Here is a 23582-nt window from a genome sequence, read left to right as displayed (position 1 = left end):
GGGAGTAAGGGGGGGGTGGTAAATGAGGTGCTGAAGCTCGTACGCCGATGAAGACAAAGGCACCCGCCATGCTGTTTCTTTATGTTCTCTTGGTTGTCTCATTCCGAGTTCAGATAGAAGTCAGCGTGCGCCGGTCCTGGTGCAGTGCGCTCTGCCAGGCTTATCCTGTGTTTCAGTGCAGGGTGGACATAGCGCTGGGGTCTGGGGCAAAGGCACAGCAGCTCAAAGAGCAGGAATCATGGGCTGCAGCGTCGTCCCAGGACCCCTATGCCATCCCTACACCAGGGGGCTCACTTAGCACTTTTGATCTTTCATTTTCTGGTTGACCTGAGTCACCCTCCACATTGCCATACCTCTGATAGTCCTAATGGGGGGGGAGGGGGGTGCTATGAGGGGTTGTGGGTCCAGGGGGCTCCTGGTTAGTGCTGTGAGGGGCTGGGGATCCCGGGTGGTGCTATGAGGGGCTGGGGATCCCGGGTGGTGCTATGAGGGGCTGGGGATCCCGGGTGGTGCTATGAGGGGCTGGGGATCCCAGGTGTTGCTGTGAGGGGCTGGGGATCCCGGGTGGTGCTGTGAGTGGCTGGGGATCCCAGGTGTTGCTGTGAGGGGCTGGGGATCCCGGGTGGTGCTGTGAGTGGCTGGGGATCCCGGGTGTTGCTGTGAGGGGCTGGGGATCCCGGTGTTGCTGTGAGGGGCTGGGGATCCCGGGTGGTGCTGTGAGGGGCTGGGGATCCCGGGTGGTGCCATGAGGGGCTGGGGATCCTGGGTGGTGCCGTGAGGGGCTGGGGATCCTGGGTGGTGCTATGAGTGGCTGGGGATCCTGGGTGGTGCTATGAGTGGCTGGGGATCCTGGGTGGTGCCATGAGGGGCTGGGGATCCTGGGTGGTGCCGTGAGGGGCTGGGGATCCTGGGTGGTGCTATGAGTGGCTGGGGATCCTGGGTGGTGCCGTGAGGGGCTGGGGATCCTGGGTGGTGCCGTGAGGGGCCACCGTTTCAACACTGTGCAAGTTACACTGAGTCATCACAGCCAGATTTTGATCAGAATCATTTGTTTATTTACTCAATCTGTTTTTCTGTGATAAGTATCTGTTATTGACATTGGCAAGCATCTTGTTACTCTGCCATTGGCTATAACATCTTTCTGTGTAAAATTTATCAGTTGTGCTTTTACTCTTAAATACTGTATTAGTCCATTTCCATTTCACTTTCATTCCTGCCCTTGTGATGTTTGACTTAAAAATGCCTATTTGTATTTTTCAATACATTTGTGATTAAGTCATTCATTCTTCTCAAGTAATAATCTAGTTTATGCCTTGTACTTGGTCCTGTGTATTGACTTTTAAACAGCATTTTTTAAACATTTAGTTCACTTATCTTTTTGTTTTGCAGTGAAGTCCTTAATTTTCCACATTTCAGAGTATACTGGTCATACTGTGTGGACCAAAGCACAAAACCATTAAGTTTAGCAGTCTGGTGATTTACATGTTTTTCTGATTAAAATGCATTGAGGAATTCTGGTAAAGTAGCAAACAACGTTGATCCGTAAACGTCCATGTGTTATAATAGTCACACAATACACAACTTTCATTCAGAGCTGAATGTAGGGCTGTTTCTGTCAAAGAGAAATAAAAAAAAAAATCCAAAGCTGATATATATTAAATATGTAATAAACTCTCACAGCGTGTGAGTACTCTACAAAAAGATCAAATTGCCCCATCATATCTCCCTGGCACAGCATGCTAAAAAAATCCATGCAGACTACCACAGGAAAATATAGATTTTTCATACAGGTAACAAATTGATTTTTATACAACATTTAATATAACTCTGGTAGTTTATCAGAACAGGTTTTTTTCTCGTAAATATGAAATATCACTATCAAACCATTGGCAATCTTTCCTCCTGAAACATGGGTTCACAGTGATTCTTCAGAAATTCTGAATGCTGATAAAAGAAATGAACCACAAGAAGAAACGGGACACTTTCCATCCTCGCTGCTTGGACTGACTGGGAGGAGACGGGGTCTACTGTGTCCCACAGTCAGGACGACACACAACCATGAAGAATTACATAGCAGTCGTAGCTGGGGAGTCCCTTTATGTTGGCACAAATCACACAGGTTATGTCTGCAGGCCCCCAACCCAACAGGCGGCTGCTGTGAGACGATGGCGGGAAACAAGACACGCACAACAACGGCTGGCTAACAGTGAGGGGAATCAAGACGACTGCACAATAAGAACACTTTGCCTTTCAGGGGGTGAGTAACACTGGACCAAATAATCAAGCAGAATAAACTGATACCAAATCCACCATTTCTTTAATAAATATGTATATATATATATATATATATATATATATATATATATATATATATATATATATATATATATATATTTTATTTTTTTTTTGTTTAGTATTTTTACCCCGTTTTGGCACTTACCTGAACAAAATTCTGTTCAAAAGGCTAAATTTGGTACAAAATGGTATTTAATATCTCATTGACATAACCTGTTGAGTATAGTATTTCACAATAAGCATAGGTATACACTTGTACATACTGCAGTTTGAAACGAACATTCCAACAGATGTTTCACACACATGCACAAAGACGTACCGTCTGACTCATCACCCGAGGCTCACCTAAACCTCTGGGGGGGGGGGTCACTTAATGTTTTTATTTTTTCTTCAAGATGGTTCCTCGGCTGACCGCGTGTCCGATTTGAGGCGCACAAACTCTTTAGCCACCTCGTCGTTTGTCCTCTGGGACAGTATCCTCATGATGGTGAGCCCAGTCTCATCCATGGAGATGTTCTTAACTAGGGGGTGCCAGGCCAGGTAGCTGCCCTTGTCCCCCAGGTCGCGGAGCGGGATGACGGCCATGCCGATGGTGCGGTCCTCTCTGGCGAAGCAGTAGTCCTTCACAGCCAGGTGCAGCTCATAGGACTCGGGGCCGTGCTCGTTGCTAAGGATGCTGGGAAAATAAGGCACGCGACCAAAAGCGTGTCAGCGCCGGCTCGTCATGTTTGTGCATCGCTGGATTTCTGACCCAGAGGTGTCACAATGAAAGGCCAGGGCGGAAACTTTTGCTGTACCCGTGTGATAGTTACCTAACCCTGCCCCTTCTTGTCAAAATGAAGCCACAGGAAAAAGGTCGCAGAGGAAATCTGTGAAATCTCATCTCAGCTAAGCAAGAAAATACGGTGCCTGGTGGCGTCACATGTTTCAGGCGGCCATGATGCCCTCGCTATGTGTGGGATTATCAAGTCGCTTCAGACCTCAGTTCAAGCCTTTTATTCTGTTTTTTAATGAAAACAGTGCTGTTACTCACAACTGGAATGCCTCATTGTACTTCGGAGACCAGGTGTTGTTCTTGGTCTTGGTTCCGAACTTGCGCTTCTTATCACCGAGGTGAGGCCCCAGGGCGTATACCTCCACGAATGGCCGGAACATGGCGTTGGTCTGCCAGCTGAGGTTGTTCACAGCCACGACTTGGAAGGGAGGGGCGAGCACACAGGCAGAGTGACTCCTAGTAATGTGGCATTCCATTGACTCACAGTGCTCTCCTCATTTCATTGACTCACAGTGCTCTCCTCATTCCATTGACTCACAGTGCTCTCCTCATTTCATTGACTCACAGTGCTCTCCTCATTCCATTGACTCACAGTGCTCTCCTCATTTCATTGACTCACAGTGCTCTCCTCATTCCATTGACTCACAGTGCTCTCCTCATTTCATTGACTCACAGTGCTCTCCTCATTCCATTGACTCACAGTGCTCTCCTCATTCCATTCACTCACAGTGCTCTCCTCATTCCATTCACTCACAGTGCTCTCCTCATTCCATTGACTCACAGTGCTCTCCTCATTCCATTGACTCACAGTGCTCTCCTCATTCCATTGACTCACAGTGCTCTCCTCATTCCATTGACTCACAGTGCTCTCCTCATTCCATTGACTCACAGTGCTCTCCTCATTCCATTCACTCACAGTGCTCTCCTCATTCCATTCACTCTCCTCACTCTGTTCATTCACAGTGCTCTCCTCATTCCATTCACTCACAGTGCTCTCATCACGCCATTCACTCACGGTGCTCTCCTCACTCTGTTAATTCAAGGTGCTCTCCTCAATCTGTCCATTCACGGTGCTCTCCTCATTCCATTCATTCACGGTGCTCGATTCACTCCATTCATTCACATTGCTTTCCTCATTTCCAAGCTGTGCTTGCACAGTGGCATTAGGTGAAACAAAAGATTCAGCATGCCTGTGGTGAATGACTTCCCAGCTCAATGAAATGACTGTCTGGAAATGATTTTATGTCGAGAGTTAATTGGAAAGCCATTTTCCGACTGAGAAGAACAATCTGTTTTGAGAAAGTCGTCTTTACGGTAGCAAAACCTACCCTTGACGTTGACCTTGTGCTCGCCGCTGCCGGGATGGGAGATGAGATCGACCTGAACAGAAACCTCCCCCACCGTTCCATTGGACAAGTCCCCTGAAGTTTCCGAAAGAGCACAATAATTAAATGAATTAATAATGCAGGGAAATCTGAGCTGGAGAGAAAATGCAACCAGTACGTGGAGCTCAGGAAGATGAATCACTGGTCTGACACAGCGGAGTGAACTGGGAGGTCATCCCTCTGATTATGAGGTACAACATTCATTTAGTTTGAGTCTGATGACTGATCATCATAGTGACCCACAGCCAAGAGTTCTCCATGCCAAGCCTTCTCCAACAGCAAACCAAAATACACGTCCTAGGTGACGTTAGGACACTCAGTTCAGTTTGATTCCAATATCTCCACAGAACTGCTATTAAAGTCAAGAAATTCACAGGCAATTGGTGCAGATATCTCCTACATCATTACAATGTTTTACTATAATGCAGTGAACGATAAAATTGCTTAATAATGGACAAAGGTCTTAGCTCTCTAGGGGATGGGCAAGTAAAAAGGAACAGCACGACAATATTCCTCACAGAAGCTATTAAAATTTATTCTGCAGCAAACATCTCTAGCAGTATTTTTTTAGTTATAGAAATATACAAAAATACTTGACTTTCCGTATTTTTAAGAATATTTGCATATTACTGTAAACCACTGACTTTTAAACAACACCTTCTAGAGAAGATGACCAAACTGCAGTTACCTTTAACATGAATGGAAGATAGACATGTATTTGGTTACATCCTGCCAAGAGTCTTCTGAGACTGTGATGACTATGACACGTATCCCCTCGTGAAAACTGAGCCAAGCACTTTCGCACTGTAGCAGCAGAACAATAAACGCTACAAAGCTCTATGTGGAGGATGTTTCGTGGACTTCATTGGCACCCTTAGGACCCCTGGTATTGAGAACTCCTGGTATGGAGGACTGTGAATGTCTCCTAGCTGGAGCAGTTGGTATTATGATACCTTGTATAATTGTATAATTGTATAATTGTTGGTTATAAATGGCCAGCATTCCAGAATCCATACTGTAGCTCTTGTAGGCGAACACCAACCTAATCATTGAGTCCCCCTCCCCCCTTGAAACGGATCAACGGGCACGAGGGGCTACCAGCCAGGGCTGGGCAATTAATCGATGATTAATCAAAACCAACATTCAGAACCTCTAATTGACGTAATCTTGTCCATGTTGGTTTGTCATTTTTAAAAAATTCTGTTAATACTTTCAAAAAATCTGTTCATACTTTCCCCAGTGTGTTCATGTACTATCCCCTTAAAAACATACTACCACGGATGCTGTCACATGACTCCGCCCCATCCAGTCTGCGACATGGAAGCAGCATGGAGGAGAACTCAAACACCGAGCCGACTGAGCAACTCCAGCAACTGGTGCCAAAGGAAAATGCCATGTCCGTCGTTTGGACACATTTTGGTCAAGTGAAGATGACACCGAACAAAAAGAGGTGAAATGTATATACTGCAGAAAAACTGTTTCAGCTACCAAAGATAATACCACTTATTGGATTCAACAGTAGCAAAATCAGGACACAAACTCAATCCGTTTGGTGTTTTTTAGTTCAGTTGAAACCCTGCTTAGGCCACAGCCCCCCAGTACTGGGAAAGAGTTCTGCCGCCCTTCAAATTATGGATTGTGTGTGACTGGGGGAGCACAAATCTAAGACTTCCAGATTCATGGCAATGGAAGGACCTTCTCCTGCTCTGTCTACCAAGCAGTGGTGGGCAAGGTTCTGCTAACTGCTAATTAGCAACGCTAACTTTTTTGTTAGCGGAGTAGCGTTTCCACCACCTTTGAAAATTAATAGCGGACCAATTAGCTTCCGCTAAATTTAGTTCCACTAACTGTAAATCTGCTAACAGTTTTTTCACAGGTAAAATGAATAAACTTTAACAGTCAAAAACATTTCTAAATCCTAAAATCGTACATATTTGTTCCTGAACGTTTCTACAATAGACTATCTGGCACGCTGTTGCCTGACTACGGTACCCTAGTTTAAATGGACTTTATCTTTGTTCACTTTAGCCCAGACTACCTTAAATCTGACAAGTTATCCAGCTAAGCAAGAATCCTGCTTTGTGATACAGGCCCTTGGTTGTATTTCTGCATTCTGATTGACAGCACTATAGATTAATAAAGAGCTGAGACCCTCCTTCCTTGTTCTGTGTAAACGGCGCCATGTTTGTAGTCTCCAATCGGCTTCACTGAGGGCAAAATGTTAGCATGGGCCAGTTGCAAAACAGGGCTTCTCTGACAAAAACGCTTATATCTTACAAACAGAATATCGTAGAAAGAACATTTCAATGCCGATTTATTCCAGAGACTCTACAGAATCCAACGATATCCAATTGGGTAAGTCCTACAGTAAGTATCCTCTGGTAATCACTCTAGTCCGACAGAGGGATTAGAGTGTTAAATGGGTTAAATTTTAGCTCTCTGGGTAGGGTTATTGTTAGCTTCTGCTATTTTTTTTTTAGTAAACTCGGTTTAGCGTTATTGAATTAAATTTTGGAATTCGCCGATTACCCATTATCGAAGCTAACTTTTTGGTTAGCTGTGCCCACCACTGCAACCAAGACCATCCCCATTTCTGAACCACCAGCCATGATCTAGAGTTGCATATTATCTAGCCTGACATTCCCAAAATCTGCTGTAAAAACCCTTTTCCAGGTAGCCATCTGTCATATTATGTTGAACAGTCTGACATGCTCTCCCATGATCTTATCGTGTTTGTGTCGCCATGATGCTGAGCGTGCTCCGAGCGCCGTTCTGGCTTGTTAGACCGTGAAGACGCTCCACATTTGCACCCCGGTGTGTAAAGTGGTGCTCAGCGGTATCTGGTTAGTGTACGTTTAAATCTGTGGCCTGGGTCAGTGCTGGAGGACATGAAAGCTCATCTGTTATGAGGATAAACACAAGAAGCTTCAGACAGAAAAATAAAATTCAGTCATTATGGGTAAAAAAAAAAAAAAAACACAAGGCCCAAAGTCACACAACTGCGGTCAGAATTAATTAGAGCTCATGAGCCTCCATGATGATTACAGGCTGCTCGGCACTGTCGGCCTGTGGATGCCAGCGAGCGACTGATAGGGATCAGATAACGTGGAAGATGCCGGGAGAGAGATGCCTGGTCATCCTTTAATCTTCCATCATCAGCTGGGTCAGACTTGGGAGTCGTGGGCACTGTGCTGGAGAAGCGGTGACAACAGATCAAAGCGGCCCATGCAGCTCCGAAACGCGGGGAGAATGCAAGAACGGCTGCTGAGGATAGGTTTATTTTATTTAACATCTTTCAGTACCTTCTCCCTTACAGTTGCATGCGTATTTACTCAGTATTTCTGCTGTGTACTTGTGGAAGCAGCTCCGGTGATTAGCCTCGTTTCGGAACATCCTCACGTCTCTGAATGTTTGGTTCAGCTTGCCTACATACATTGCATGGGAAATATGAGCTCACATTGAAATTTAATTTTCCCAGCCTTATCTCTGAGTTAATTACCTCGCAGCAAAACACATTTCATTAGATTGTATTAATTAATCTTCATTTTTTTGGGGGTGGGACTTGTAAATGGAATACCTGCTGTGTGCAGTATTTTTGTGCAATGGAGATGAGGGGGGATGTTAAAGCAGACTGATGAGAATTAAACCATATAGTTGTCTCCCTTTTGGCACTGATAACCGATATCTTAAGAAGACCATTAGAGCAAAACCTGATTAGCAATATTCAGTGCAGTTGGAGGGCATTATGTGTGTTCATCTCATATCCTCCCTGATGTCCTGACACACTCAGTAGTTGGCCTGTGGCAGCAGGCTGGCGGATGAGGGAATCTGCGTGCCAAGCTTCATCCTCCAACACGTTTCAGCCATCACAGCAAGACCAAAATAGATGCCAAATTGAAAAACGAAACATTTTACAGATCATATTCATATTACAGCCAGAAAATGATTAATTAAAAGGCCTTTTAACTCACTGTAATGTAAAGGAAATACTTAGGTTGTCTCATTGAACACCCCTGCTGTCTCAGTGCTCAGCAGTTTGTGGATAAGTCTCGTGGAGACTGTGGGCCCGAAAGACCCAGTGCATGCTGGGATGTCGTGCTGAATCAAAGAAGAGGTGCCTCAGCACACAACCACCGGTAACCAGAGGCTTGCGGAAAAGAAGCAAACTGGTTTGGCTTTGAGTGAGCAAAAAAAGCTGGGAATAATAGATATAGAAATTGGGGCTCCTCTCTGTCTTCCAGTAAAAGGTCATGTGATTTGTTAAGTCCGAATTAGCAGAGTAGTTTCTCTAGGATGGCTAGCTGTCCAAAACACCCACGTTGATCAGAGAATCCCATGCAAATTTCTCACACAAATTTTAATGACTGATGAAACAAATCTGATGAAACAAGCCTCTGTGCATGGGCGCTGCTGTCCTTCTACCAGACATTAACCTGAGTGGTCAGAATCGCCCCAACTGTAGCTCCCTTTCCAGGAACCTGACACCTTTACTTTAGATGTACGGCAGCAGTAAATAGGAGTTGGTGTCCGAAACAGTGTCTGTCGTTGACAAAGAATCTGTTGCTGGGATCCTCTAATTCCCTGCTCACATTGGCTTGCCCAAACAGCTGTCCAGATGCAGAAAGCCACAGCTGGAATAGCATGGATGGTGCCTCGTATTAGAATCCTTCTGGATTCTGATCTGAGGACAGTCTGCATCCATCGGTATGGAGCAGTACAGATTGACACCCTGCTGATTCTGGTTCATGGCTTTTCACCTGGGCTTCCCGAGACTAACTGGATGCCTCCAAGGATCACAGCTGAGCAGGGAATACAGATACTGACCCCTCTGTTCATGCTGGATGGGCTGGACGTACCCAAAGCCTGAGGTCATCGTCCACACCATCCATATCCTCACCCTCCAAATAAACTTTTGCTCTTTCACACAGAAGGCCTTTTCTCCACCTTCAATACAGCAAATGTGGGGGATTTGACATTTTCAAACTGTACCCTCCCCCAGATACACAGACATACATCATTTATGCTGGAGTTTGAGGTAAACCTGACCTTCTTCAGTGGCGTATATGAAGGCCTACCTTGGGAGGTCTGGGTGCATATATATTTCTTGATCAAGGCATCTGTAGTTTGTGTGTAAAGGCTGAGTGCATATTTCAGAGACTTCAGATCTGGACTCTTCTCCAGGAATGTCTTCTTTAGGCCATTCCCACCCGCGTGGAAGTATTGCTACAAAGAGTCAAACAGACAGCCTCCATTCAAACTCAGCATTATGTGTTTGAAACAAGTGGGTCAAAGACCTTGACACCTACTCTCCAGCTGACAAGCCTCAGCATGGATTGATTCCATGACAGCAGAAGAGAACTGACAGTGACGACAATAAAAACTCTTAAAACTCGTATATTACACACATATTGTAATGACAGAAATATTCAAGTGTGATGCAGGTAATGGCAGAAAAAGAGTTTATTATGGATCTGGATGCTCATATTGGATCAAATCGAATCAAACTCTAGTTCTCAAATGTACAAGCGTAGAACAGGCAGTGGAAGATGCAGGTAATTAAGTGAGTTTTGTCCACGACTTTTGGCCGTACTTCACCCCAATGCTCAGTCCCTAATGTCTCCGTCTCACTTTTCCATCCATGGGATGGTGGAGATAGAGCTGAGCTCCCTCCAGATCTCGTTTGTCTTTCGTCCTGCTGGGCCTCAGTGTAAAAAAATCTCAAGATTTGACAGTATGGATAAGGGGTGCTGGGCAGGGAGGAAAACGTCTGTTGATGTTGCATTCTGGGAATTCTTATGGCTGAGTGTGCTCTGTGGTAACATGTTTTCCACACTAAAAATGTTTCCAGGGCTGTTTTTTGGATGCAGATAGGGCTTATACCTTACTTTAACATCTAAGGTGTCATCCAGTGCAATAAAACTAAGCACCCTGTGTACGCTGTGATTCAGGAAAGTGTTCAGCGGAGTCTTTCTCTCCCAGGTTCCTAAAGGAGTCAGAAAAAGGCTGTGTGCCCACGAGCAAAGTGCCTTGGTGCTTATGATATTAAATCTGAAACCAGCAGGTTACAAGTTCATATCTCTGAGAAGGATGCCCCTGGTGTTTATCTGAATTGATTTTGAACATATCGTGACCTCAGTATAAACAGATTAAAAACTTAAAATCTAATCCAAAAGAGGTGACCTTCATGGTATTCATGTGATAGTGGCTGTCAGACCCACGCGACAGCCTGTGCAGCCTCTGTCATTCCCTGTTATTACAGCATCTTACTGTTTAAACAAAATTATTAGGATTTTTCAGTATGTAGCAGGTAGTGCCTTTCCGTCTGGCACGTTTCCGTTAACTTTCCTGCTTTCCTCTTTGGAATACTGATAAAGAGGGTCTTGTCACAAATCTCAGTGATTGTAGGACTATCAAGGTGTCGTTTGTTGGCTTTAATCAAGGTGATATTTGAAGACAATCTGTTTTCAGTTCCTAATTACAGACCAGCTAGAGTGGCAAGGCTGCAAAACACAGTAAATAAGAGTTGTCTCAAAATGCACAGAGGTGACCCTCACCACGAAAGGCAGATCTGTATGTTTAGCCACAATACCTACATCAGCATGTACAAAGTACTACCCAACTATGGGCCTGGGAGCTATGAAGGTTAATAAGAAATCCCAGTCTTTCTCTCAATTCTGGTCAACTGATTTTCTGAACTCCATTAATGTGGTTTAGAAAACGTCGCTTAAAGTCTGGGCTGCATGAGGGAGTGATGGCATGATAAGATCAATGAGAGAGAAGCCCGAGAAAAGACAGGTTACCAATGCTACCTATTGGCGTGAGGATGAATGACAATGGCAGGTGTGAGCAGCAGAGGTGAGAGGGGAGGCGGAGACAGAGGTGAGAGGGGAGGGTGGTGACGGAGGTGAGTGGGAGGCGGAGACGGAGGTGAGAGGGGAGGGAGGCAGTGGAGGTGAGAGGGGAGGGGGAGACGGAGGTGAGAGGGGAGGGGGAGACGGAGGTGAGGGGGAGGCGGAGACGGAGGTGAGGGGGAGACGGAGGTGAGGGGGAGACGGAGGTGAGAGGGGAGGGGTGTTGGATTCCGTACCTTGATGGTTGGCAGCACCAGGTCCATGGCAGCACACTGGCGGGCATTTAAGGTCCGTGCATCGTCTCGGATCACATGCTCCTATACAGACAACCAACCAAATACAGTCACACCTTCCTATTCAGGCCTCAAGTTTATGTGCTGAATCATGATTTGTCTCACTAAATGCTGCACTATACATCCGTGTCGAGCCTATGCCGTGACCTACGCGTGTGCCCTACACTGTCGTGCGCATTTATTCTTGTGCGCCGGTGTGTCCGTGTCACTTGTGCACTGGGTGGTATATAGCTTTGGATGTTGCATTTATTGTCTTCCCACTCTGCTTTATTGTTGAATCACGCAATTGAAGTTGAATAAAAACAAACATTTAAGAAGCAGAAGAGCAAAGTCTCCGGCTGGGGGGGGGGGGGGGGGGGGGGAGGGGCTGGGCATCACTGCTGTACGGTTCCTAAGGTACCCCGTCTTCCTCACTCTGACACCCACACCTTCTCGCTGTCAGACCCAGCATGCTGTCTGGCTTGCAGGGGTAGTACATCCATATTCTTAAACTCAATATTGTGATTAAAAATTCAGAAAGTTACTTCACAAATCCAGCACTAAAGACTTTGCAATGCACTTCTGCTTCATGTGTCTCAAACAGAGGGTCTAATGTCAGGAAATCTGTAATACATACAGATATTCAAGAAATACCACATTTTTACTGTGTTGTTGGAATTGGTTTGATGATTACTAATGTGTTAGATTAATTGAGAGGGAAAATCAGGGAATGAAGGCTCCCCAGCTCTGCAACATGTCAGGTCCTGAGTATCTGTGTGATTCACCTCACCTGCCAGCAACAGACTGGCTTCAGCTGTTGGAAAAATCAGCTCCCTGATTGGACGGGTCAGTTTCTGATAAAAAAAGCCTCTTCGGGAATCCCTGCCCTGGCTGGCTGAGTCAGTACTTGTTTGCCTTCATGCTGTTGTATGGTTTATTTTAGCAATTATCTCTTTCTCTTTATTTAATGTAGTGACTTTTCTTTCATTAGTTAAAACAGTTTGCTAGGCAAACGATTCTGACGGTTCTTTGTGAGCTTGGTTTGATTTAGTTTCTTTTTTTCCCCCTATGATTTTATTTTGTTTCCTTCTAGTCTTGGCCTCTGCCTCAGTAGGAGTGCTCTCATCTGCTCTTCTGTCAGGCCATTCTCTGTCTGTTCCACAGATGGGCATTTTTAGCTTGCCTTGGTTCTGTCTTGAAGTGAATGCGTTACAGGAAGCGCGTGTGGTAGCAGAGTGCGGCCAACTCCCAGATGTTTGAGCTGCAAGCTTCATCTTCCTGTATGCTGAGTTGGGACTGTGATCTATTTACAAGCATCATGCCCACTAATAGGTTTTATTTCCTTACGAGGTTTTACTGGTAGTTTGCACACGAACAAGTGCACAAAAGCCAGGTGTGTTTCAAGTGCACAGTGTGAAGTAGATCTTGTTTGTGGAGATGAGCTGTGCGTGCGTGCGTGTGCGTGCGTGTGCACATGTCGGAGTAGCTTCTCTGACCCTGGAAGCCACAGGTTCCCCATGAGGGTGGGAAGAGGTACAGAACTAATGCCCTCAGCAGCCACTGTAAATGTGCATTTGATCACTGGGGCTAAATGAGTACAGAGATCGAAGATGATTTAGAACCGGCATTTATATGGATTCCTTTTTCCTACTCCGTCATGGGCTTGGCGAGTGATCCTTTCAGATTGAGAATCTCCCTCCTTGTTATTCACGGCTTTGCCTGCTCCTTGCAGTTCCCCTTGCAGAAGAATCCATAGAAACACACGGCTCTAAATTATTAAATGGGGAATCCGTGTCGTCCCCCTGTGACGTGGCTCCTCCCCTCCCCAAAATGTGGCCTCAGCTTGGGGGCTGGCTTCAGACAAATCGCATCATGTGATAGGGCCGCCCTCTGATGATGAAGTGCACCGGCTGCGTAATTCCCAGAATGCCGTGCACTTTCGCACAGATGCAGTAACTGCTTCCCACACCTATGGGACAATGGTTGCAATTTTCAATTTAATCAGGGGAGGGAGGGTGATCGCAGATTGCAGCTGTGGACGAAGGATGCTGTCCATCGATTCCTCTCTTTTAAAGGGCACTTTTTATAGATCAGGTCCCATATAACGGTTTTACCACTTTGTCAAAAGCACCATCGATCGGGTGCTAGAGTGTGGCGTATGCCTGCCGACTGGGCTGAGATTAGTAAGGGCAAAGACTGCCTATTACTCTATATTAATGTCAGGCCGGGATCACGGGAGGCGTAAATATACGTGCCGATCGTTCTGCATCTGTACCGGCACCCATGGCGTACTAAATAGAATAGATCGTTTAAATTGTTTCACCGGAAGGTTCAACCACTTAAACGTTTTGGAAAATAGCCTTTATGCTGGCTACTTAAACATGATGTGCAATAATTTTGAAATGAGTTCCATGTGGAATAAAAATGTCTCCGACCTGTCAAGGCCACTCCAGATAGCAGCTGGCGCGATGGTTTTATTTGTGTAAGCTGTTAAACTTTATGACTTGAGCTGTAGGATGAATCTGCACAACAACTCAAACGACAGAATGAAGTGGCCAAACTTTAGAGAAAGCAAAGCAGGGCAGCCTTCGTTGTGACAAACGTGAACTAAGGTGACGCCGGAAGAACGAAGCAGACACAATAGATGAGGAAAATACATTCTCTCCTTCAAATAGATGCTGGAGTAGGTTAGCATTAATGGTACAGTAAGTGCATCGGTGCGTGTTTTAAAAATTACAAGTACTGTACAATTTACAAGTAGCACTGAACCGGTTAATAGTGCCCAGCCTACATAGACCTCACAAGGATGAGTCCAGGCTCGGTGAGCTATAGCTTGTGCTCACTCGCACGATGAATTCACATTAATATCAGCACATTTTCAGTTTAAATATAACTATTTATATGAAACACACCTCTTCTTGCTCCATCCTTTAGTTCATTCTGTGTTCCCATTTCTAAAATAAACAGGAGTTCTGACACACACCCTTAAGTGTTTATTAATAAAGCGTGCTGGGGGGGCTGCATTTAAATGCGCCCCACCGACGGCCTGTAGCCACCCAGCTAGACGGCTGTCATTTATGCATCTAGCGCGGATTACACTGCTCAGTGTAAAAGCTGTTCGTTTAAATGCCTTTAAATGTTTTTATTACGTTCTTTTTTTTTTAGGAACAAGAAATATTGCTATATTATGATTAGCAGTAACAGCGCAGTCAGCTGCTGAACAGCCGTCGCCCACTTGGCAGTGGCTTAGACCGTCGTGTTGATGATGATAACCTTCTAAATGTCAGGATGGGTTGTTATGGAAACTCAGACAGTTTTGGTCTGAATTATTAGCCTCTCGTTAAAATACATTTTCCGTTTTATATAAACATTCGGTTTTTTTTATTCAGTTCCAAGCAGTGACTAGACTGTACACAGACATGCGTCGTTCTTGGGGGGGGGAGGCTATTGATCATCTGTACCTTCAATTTGGATAGCTGCCCCAAGTCCTTCGCTGCGCTGAAGATCATCTGAGCTCCTTGCTGTTGAACAGAGAGAGAAACAAGTTTTTTGCTGCTAAAAATCTATCCGGCTTGTCTGCCTGTTAGTAGCAGTGTTAGTTATAGTCTATCCCAGGCAGCAAAGACGCACGGCAGAGGCAAACCGCCGATGGCATTCGACTCGACTCAACGTCATCACATACAGCTGTGTTAGTGTGCTGTGTGCTGTGTGCTGTTGTCATGTTCTGATGGCAATCAGCTCCACACATCTACTGCATGCGTGTGAGTGTGTGTGGGGGGGAGCATCTGCCAGAGCCAGATAAAGCAGTGTGCCTCATTTCCCAAAGACAAACTGCGTGGTCTCCATGCAAGTGTTATCAGCGAGATCTGTATTCTGGGACAGGCACCTGCTCAGTGTTCATGCTGGGGACCCTGAAGCGTGACTGAGCGCTGTTCCGAGTCCCCTGTGGGGGGTGTGTGTGTGTGTGTGGGGGGGGGTGGTCGGGCTTGCCACTCACGCTTTGGTCCGTCAGCGGGGGCAGGACGATCTGCCTCTCCATGGCGTTCAGCACTGTCTTCCACAGCTCCTTCAGCACCCTCTTCAGCACCGTCTTCTCGCAGATCTTGGCGAACAGGATCAGGCTGCGCAGAGACCGCGGTTACAGACAGAACCAGTGGCACTGAGCGGCGGGAGGGGTGACCGTATGGTGACGGTCACAGCCTGGCTCAGGGGTAAAGCCGCATCCGGTAGCCAGTGGGGATCAATGACGTAAGGTATTACTAGCCGAGCATTCAGGCTGTAAAACATGTACCCCTTAATGAGAATTAGTCCATCACGCACACCTGTGTGGTATCGGCATTATCTGGGCGGCATGTCCGAATATTCCTCAGTACAACTTGGCATAAATGATTTAGGAGGCTGTCGTGATATTCCACCGGATTCAGTGCTGCTGTGAGGACCAGATGGTCTGGATATTTATTTTCTGAAAGAATGTGGGAAGAGCTGAAAATGCTAGATTGAGGGGTGAGTGCTGCTCGTGGCACCAGAACCGCCCGCAGTGCCTTACTTCTTATCCAGGAGGTCCATCAGTGGCCGGAGCACGGTCTCGGCGTCCAGGGCCGCGTTGCTCTTGGCTTCGGCTCCAGTTGCCTTCATCTGCACCAGCTCCTGGTTCATCTGCTTCACACAGTCTTCAATGACGGGTTTGAAGCTGGTACAGGGAGCGACAGAGCCCCAGGAGGGATATCAGACACTGGGCGTCAGTTACACAGAATGTCTGAGCGATAGCTCCCATCTCCTGCTTGCCAGCCTCTGGAATTCCTCCACTTTCTCATCCCAGGGATTCCTCTTCCCAGGGATCTCTTATTTGAAAAGGGATATCGAATGTGTGTGTGTGTGTGTGTATAATAAAAATACTGACTATACCACTTTTAAAACTAGATAGATCTTGTAATTAGTATATTATAGTTTATTGTGCCCATTCTTTCACTCAAGTAAATATGAGATGATGGATCTGCCTCTGAAGGTGTAGATGTTAGAGGTGATTTACCTGACCCCAAACACGCTGCTCAGCTCATCCAGGACTGTGTTCAGCTTGTTCTGCAGCTCCTTCAGGAGGTCACTGGCCTCGGTGTCGAGCTGGGAGAAGGGGGACACCGATTTCAGACAAGCGGGCGATGTGGTCACAGGGTGGGAGATGTGCACCGCTGCTCTCAGACTGATGGCTGTGTAGGCAGGACCAGCATCAGAGATAGGGGGCGCTCCTCCGCATGGGGCAGTTCAATCCAGAGCCTTACTGAGCCGCTTTTTTCTTTCGTTCAGTAAAAGCTTTGACTGCTCACTCGGTTTTTGCTGTGAGAATGAGTTCAATTTTTAATGCATGTCACAGGTCGATGGAAAAAATGTGTGTATTAGTCAGAAAGCAGCTTGGATGGGGCAGATAGTTGGTTTAATGCCAGTCCTTAGCGCTGAGGATAAGGTAGCCACACGTGCACCTGGTCTGTATCTTGCTGTTTGCCGCTCACCCCCTCGCTACGCTGTGTGCGCAGTGAGCGAGGACTGCGCAGTGAGACTACGCGCCTCGTCCTGTGTGTGCGTGAGTCACCTGCGCGCGCTCAGAGCGGGAGCTGCATGTTAATGAAGCAGCCCCACCCTCTTCGCAATCAGGTGTTAATGGGAGCCACTCCTCTCTCTAAAGGGAGTCCAGTGATGTTCAGTGTAAATGCACTGGAACTGTAGGTTCATTGCTGAACACTTCTTTTCATCCAGTTTGTTCAAATCCTGGCTTGAACCTTATTTTGCTTCTGTATTGATCCTTCATTAAAATCACATGGAAGCCTGTCCATTATCATTCATGCAAATTCCTTCCATATAAAATCTCACCGAGCATGGGGCGCCCCCCAGTGTCTCGGAGGTCTATAGAGACACTTCCGAAGACCACCCTTCTGCTTGAGGATGGAGAACGTCGGGAACCAGCTCCGTCCATGTGGGCCCACGTCAATCACAAATATCAGCCCTGGCTTTAACACCAAGTTAAAACCATGACGCTATTATAAATCACGGAGAACAGCACATAGTATACTTCTGAGTACTCATAAGTAATTATACCTTCCTGGCATGAAAAAACAGTACCGTGCAATGCAGTAACAGTAACGCGACGGCGGTATCAATTTCTGATGGCTTTGTCAATTTTTGGCCGATTTCCTTCTAAATTTGACCCGGATTGGGGGTTTTGAATCGATCCAACTGTAACTCAGACACTTTGGTCAGATTTCCGATTCTAAGCGGTTTTTCGTTACAGCCCTAGTTTTGAAGCCTCCATTCCTTATTGATTTAAGTCATAAAGTGTGATTGTTTTCGCACGGAGTCTACTTAAATTAATTATGGTAAGCCGTGGATATTCTGGTAAACAATCAATGCAAAGTTTACAAGCTGTTCAAATTCTTCATTAAAACGTGAGTGATGGTGAAGCCTGGTGTTACTTCAGGGCCCTCAGCGTTTTTAATGGGTTGTGTGGTGGGAATATGATGCAGTCCTGAAGGTCTAATGCCCAGGGAGACCCCTAAGGAATCCTTCTGTGCCCCGACATCTGGCATTTTTATTGGCTGTTTGAGGTGAGCTGTACCTGAGGTGAGGAATATTCATCCACAGGGTGACGACTCTCTATGAAGGTAGGCGTCCGGAATGTATTGGGCATTCGGAGGTGCCGCAATTCCTACGACTGAGCTTAAGGGGCAGCTCCTGGCTGGATCACAGCCAGCTTGGCCCAAAGCCATCACGCATTCAAGCTCTTAAAAACAAGTGGGGTTCTAAAAATTTATCACCTGCACTCATGAATATATTAATGACTGAAAGGCAGTTCTCAGTCATCGTTTTTTTGTGTATCGCTAGCGGGCCATTGTAAATGCTTCCGACTTGAAGAAGAACGCTCCAGTTTGTTTCATGATCAGACCGTGTAACTAAGAGGTCACAGAGGTCAAAGGGCCATGTGTCCTGGAGCTAAGGAGACCCTGGTGGAGCCCTGGCTCCCGGCTAACTCCGGCATCCATGTCGTAAGCAGGTGGGAACGTCTGGAAGCAGTTGGAGATCTCGTGGGGCTGGAGGAGCCCACATCTCACCATCTCTTAATTGGAGGTGTCGGGGAGGCTGATTGTGGGTAGCAAGGTGCCACCCTGGCAACTACAGAACAGGGTCCCTGGGTGGGCTAGCGGCAGCCGTGTCAGGGGGCCAGCCGTTGGGGGCCAGCCGTGGGGGCTCAGCGAGAGGAACGAGCCCCATACCTAATGACAACCAGGACCCCCCAACAGAAGCCATCTCAGCACATGCTGGGAAAAGGATGAAGAGGGTTTGTGTTATGGTGGGGGTTAGTGGGGTTACGTGCGCGCAGCATTATCGGTAACGGCGACGGGGTAACGGCGACGGGGTAACGGTGACACCTTGGAACAGACCTTAGAGAAGGACACTGTTCCTTCCTCCTGGAGCACGAGGGAGACAAATGAACACAAGACACATCACACCACAACAGCTCAGAGACACATTGAGAGAGTCTGCCTGCAGCAGTCGGGACACCCTGACTGCGCTCGAGAAAATGGACAGGTGACAGGTGCCAAAAGTGCAGTTATAACTACAGTGTACAGAAGGGGACAGCCATTTACAAAAGGGCAGGCGAGCGCAGCCGGGATCCCTGACCTGTTTTCCTCCCATGGACTCGAACATCTTCTCCAGCTGGATGCGCAGTTGCTGGATGTTGTTGAGGAGGATGCAGGGCTGGGGAAGACAGCACAAGGCTGTCAGATCTCTGGGCCGCAGCCAAGTCGGCTCTGTTCCGAACCTGGCACTGCGGGCAGGTGGCTCCGCCTCCAGCTGCCACTGCTACGTGTCACCCTTGGGGACCGAGTCTGCCTAAACGGTTATACCGGCGACGGGCAGCAGGAGGCAGAGGAGGTGCCTCTCTGTCAAATCGCTGCATGTGAACTTGTGATATTATTTTACGTTACATATTAAATTCATTCACTGGACCTTCTAAATCAATGAAAACAAGATAAAATAAATTTGAATAATATAGCTTAAATCCTGCAAGGGAGTTTCTAGCAAATGAATTTTTAGTGGGGTGGGATAAACGATTTTGCACCCACCAGACCATCCTACCGATTCTACCAGCAAAATAAACCTTTAATGTATTGCTGATTTTAAAGAATCAACCTGGTAAATCTCACCTCATCAAAATGATAGCAAAATGCACAGCATTATGAGTATAACTGCATACTAAGGGCAGTTGATATGTCATTATAGGTCATAGATCTACACCAGTTTTTCCCAGCCTGGTCCTCAGGGATGCATAGATGGTCCATGTTTTTGCTCCCTCGCAGCTCCCTGTCAGACAGTCCACTACTGGGAGCTGGGAGGGAGCAAAAATGTGGACTGTCTGTGGGTCCCTGAGGACCGGGTTGGGAAACACTGATCTACACTATCCAGGTATTCCCTGCTCTGTGGGGTTCGCACACCTGACCTGACGTCTGTCTGCAGGTGTGAAGCACACTTACCACCTTCTCCTTGTCCAAATAGTTGCCGAAGTCCTTTGATATGATTGCCGCATATTGTAATAAAACTCTGTTGATGGTCTGCATGCAAAAAAGAACAGAAAAAGAAGGTAAAGAACCTCGAAATGGTCAGTCTTCCTGGCCAATTGGATGGTATTGATGAAATAATGAGGTCTGTAGAGCCATCAGCGGAAAACGGTCAGAGATCGTAAATCGCTAACCTGAAAAAAAAACAGAACAGCATCTTGTGGCATGATATATAATGTGCAATATGAAGAAGGACACAAATGGACTTTAATGAATATAACATTATTCCCTCCAGCCTAATACTTTGTCATAAAGATTGGACATTCCTCTTCGAAATGTCTTAGAATCCAAAGCCTTAACGATATATGACAGTATCCCACCGTCGGGAAAATGCATTAAACACTATTGATCCCTAACCTTGCTCAGAGACCTTTTGACCTTACCGCTCCATATATTGTCATTCATTGTTGTCGGGCGCAAACCTAGCTGGGGGGAGGGTAAGAACATTTCCATCCAGGAAATTGGGATTTTTCTCCCCCCTCCCCCCACACTGCAGCGGAGGAATCAGGTCACCTGGGAAATGCTTCCGGAACATTGCAGGGTGACTGATCTTTGGTGATTCCTGCAGAGCTGCAGTCGGATAAACCGGCCACAGGCCAAAGTGTGGGAGTGTTCTAATGGACCCTACCCATGCCGTATATCTGCGCTGCTTGTGAATGCAGCGCATTCTCTGAGAGAAATTAGTTTTTTTTTTTTTCCTCACTTGAAACATGATATTGAAGCATCACACGATGATCTGCTCTTCTCTCTGCATCCTTTTAGAATCTCCCCCCTCCCTAATCTGTCCCACGTCTGACGGCCAAGCCCACAGACCTTGGCGAATCGGCACATGAGGTGCGCCAGCGCCTGTGGGTTCGGACACTCCAGCTTCTTGATGATCTCGAAGCTCTGGTTCAGCTGCGCGAAGACGTCCACCACGGAGCAGGAGAAGAGCGCGTGCTCCGACGTCTGCTGGAACTGCGGAGACAGGCAGCGGCAGGGAGACGCACCTCATCAGAGCAGCAGACGCACATCTCCCGCAGAAACCATTAATTCTTCATGTTGTAATTTAAATTATGTCAAAACATTTTGCAAACAGGCGGGTGCCACGCACTGTATTGTAAGGTGAAATCTAAAATATGGTTAAACTAAAACATGGTTGGTAATTAGCAGATCTTAGTGGCTGCTTGTGTTCTGATTGCATCACTTAGGTAGTTTCCTTTCCACGTTGTTCAGTTGAATTTGCAGAACTGCAACAGCGACTTCATAAATATGTATGGCACAGCGGGATTCCAAGGTTGTTAGTCCAGGCCTCTGGATGTGTCACTCGTGCTCCAACTAGCGGCCCCCCCATGCTGCCAAATACAGTTTTTGGGTAAATGGTTACTCACGCCATCCTTTTTGTCTCTCTCCAGAGCCCCATGCAAAAACTCCATGGAAACTTCCTCATTCTCATCCAGCCACTGAATGACAAAGGGCTCAAACCATCTGGAGGAGAAGACATGGCAGCCATATTTGTTTTATGCAGCTGGCAGAAACTCGTTTGTCAGCTGCCTCGTTAAGCGATTTGTAGAGAGACGATTTGCCATCGTGTAAGAGGGAGTGACGAGGAGGAGCAAGCCAAGGAGATGACCTTCCAGAATCCCCATTCCTGCAGCTCCGCCCGCCTGCTCGCCCGCCCTCCAGCATCTCTCAGGTCTTAGCCCCACCACACCTGTATTAAGTACCCCCCCGACAAATTTTCACTGCAGGTGGATTTCAGTAGCTGGCTAGATGCAGCTACTGACCCCCGTGTGAGGGAGGGGTGAAACACCTGGACACTGATGCTGGATTGAGCTGCAGAGTACTGAGCACATTTCAGTACCGGCTCTGGAACGGCTTTAATAATTAAGGAGCCTTTCACTCTCTCAAAGAATAACTATATTCATCTGCAAAGCAAAACACTTCGATTTAAGAAGTGATTTTCATTTTATGCAGTTCAGTAGTCACCGTTCCTTGAGAAGGTGTGGAATATTAATATCTTACTGCAATGGGTTGATAAAATGTTAAAATGTCAAAAAATATGAATAAACAAGATCCGAAATCAATTGCTCTATAAACATTACCTGGAACTAGGATGTGACAGAACCAAGACCATTTTAATGAATAAAACCACCATAAATCTGTTAAACTGTTTGGAATTCACAGAGCGTTTGGCAGTGCGCGTACAAGTGTTACAGTCTTACTGTAATATACAGTACTGCCTTGGGTGGTGCTCTTGGGCAGATATTAGCTGTAGATTTACAGAACGTTCAGTGTGTTGAGGTAAATGTCACCAAACAAACAAACATGCATGGGCAGTGTGGTACGTGTGGAGGGTTGGAGGATACCTACAGAGAATATTCCGGCACAGACTCTTTGAAGGCAGGTATGTCCCGTACATACTCGTTATAGAACCATTTCACCTTGAAGTGCAAATTCATGTAGTCCGTACTCTTGCATAAACGGTGCTTCTCGTGTTCTGTAAAGGAAATAGAGACAAGAACACAGTCAGTGTGGTTATGGAGGGCTGAAGGTGACAGCAACCACACAGTATATAAAATCTCATACCATGCATATTGACATTAATGATGACTGATTAGGAACGTTTCATTTAATGGTTTTGCCGATTGACCACCTGCCCAGTTTGTATATACAATAAAAAACAATAAAAATAGTAAAAATAGCTACAATTGTCCTTCTTCTTTTTCTTCTTCTTCTTTTTATAATTATCACATCCATGCTACTATCACTTGAATGCTGCTGGATATCAGTCCACCGTAATCTCAACAATCAACTTTAATGGGAATCAGTCCACTGTAATCTCAACAATCAACTTTAATGGGAATCAGTTCACCGTAATCTCAACAATCAACTTTAATGGGAATCACGTGTGATCATGCTTCGTGCTTCTTTGATAGCCCTGCAGATGGCGCTATGGAGAGCTGGACTGCTCTTACATCATAGGCCTGCCTGGCTGTCCCCTGTCCCTGGGACCCTGGGCCATCAGGAGGAGGCTTTCGGGAAGTAATGTGACTATTTGCAGACAGCAGGCACCCAAAGGACGGCGGGGACCCAAAGGACAGCGGGGACCCAAAGGATAACTCTAGATGTCATTTTATTCCAGATTGTTTTCCTGTTTATAAAAATGTGCTCTGCACATGCATAACTAACCGCACCAGCACTGTAAATGTCTGTAAATTCAGGTCACTATTTACCCTCTCCTTGCTTATTCGGTCTATTTTTACCTGATTTGCTGTTTGCAGATGCTCTGTTTGGAGAACATCTGAAGTGAATTTCATGAGATTTGCATTTGATGAATTTACATTATGAGCTCTTAGGTCAGATTAAAAACCGAGGCCCAGATCTTCTAGTTACACAGTTTCTCCTAGTCAGGAGGA

At 46.3% G+C, this 23582-nt stretch overlaps 1 protein-coding gene across 3 annotated transcripts in view; it reads right to left on the bottom strand.

Annotated features, from left to right (window-relative positions):
- Window positions 1–2469: 2469 nt before the first annotated feature.
- The window catches only part of LOC111846757 (protein unc-13 homolog C-like), an 85228-nt gene continuing 64115 nt past the window's right edge, over window positions 2470–23582 (bottom strand). For 2 of the 3 annotated variants that reach the window (XM_023817301.2, XM_023817302.2), the window contains exons 19-33: window positions 22537–22663; window positions 21555–21651; window positions 20998–21141; window positions 20101–20178; window positions 19247–19324; window positions 19006–19032; window positions 16608–16696; window positions 16125–16268; window positions 15576–15699; window positions 15040–15099; window positions 11543–11623; window positions 9531–9678; window positions 4399–4491; window positions 3329–3488; window positions 2470–2971 (exon numbers count right to left, since the gene is read on the bottom strand). In XM_023817301.2, the coding sequence (XP_023673069.2) occupies window positions 2686–2971; window positions 3329–3488; window positions 4399–4491; window positions 9531–9678; window positions 11543–11623; window positions 15040–15099; window positions 15576–15699; window positions 16125–16268; window positions 16608–16696; window positions 19006–19032; window positions 19247–19324; window positions 20101–20178; window positions 20998–21141; window positions 21555–21651; window positions 22537–22663 (1736 nt within the window). In that variant the 3' untranslated portion in view covers window positions 2470–2685. The remainder of the gene's footprint in view (window positions 2972–3328; window positions 3489–4398; window positions 4492–9530; window positions 9679–11542; window positions 11624–15039; window positions 15100–15575; window positions 15700–16124; window positions 16269–16607; window positions 16697–19005; window positions 19033–19246; window positions 19325–20100; window positions 20179–20997; window positions 21142–21554; window positions 21652–22536; window positions 22664–23582) is intronic. The other variant, XM_023817304.2, reaches the window with a different exon arrangement.

Source organism: Paramormyrops kingsleyae, chromosome 13 (genome assembly GCF_048594095.1).
Source record: "Paramormyrops kingsleyae isolate MSU_618 chromosome 13, PKINGS_0.4, whole genome shotgun sequence".
Classification (NCBI taxonomy): Eukaryota; Metazoa; Chordata; class Actinopteri; order Osteoglossiformes; family Mormyridae; genus Paramormyrops; species Paramormyrops kingsleyae.
The sequence above is the reverse complement of the archived record's forward strand: the minus strand, read 5'-3'. Positions and strand labels throughout refer to the sequence as shown.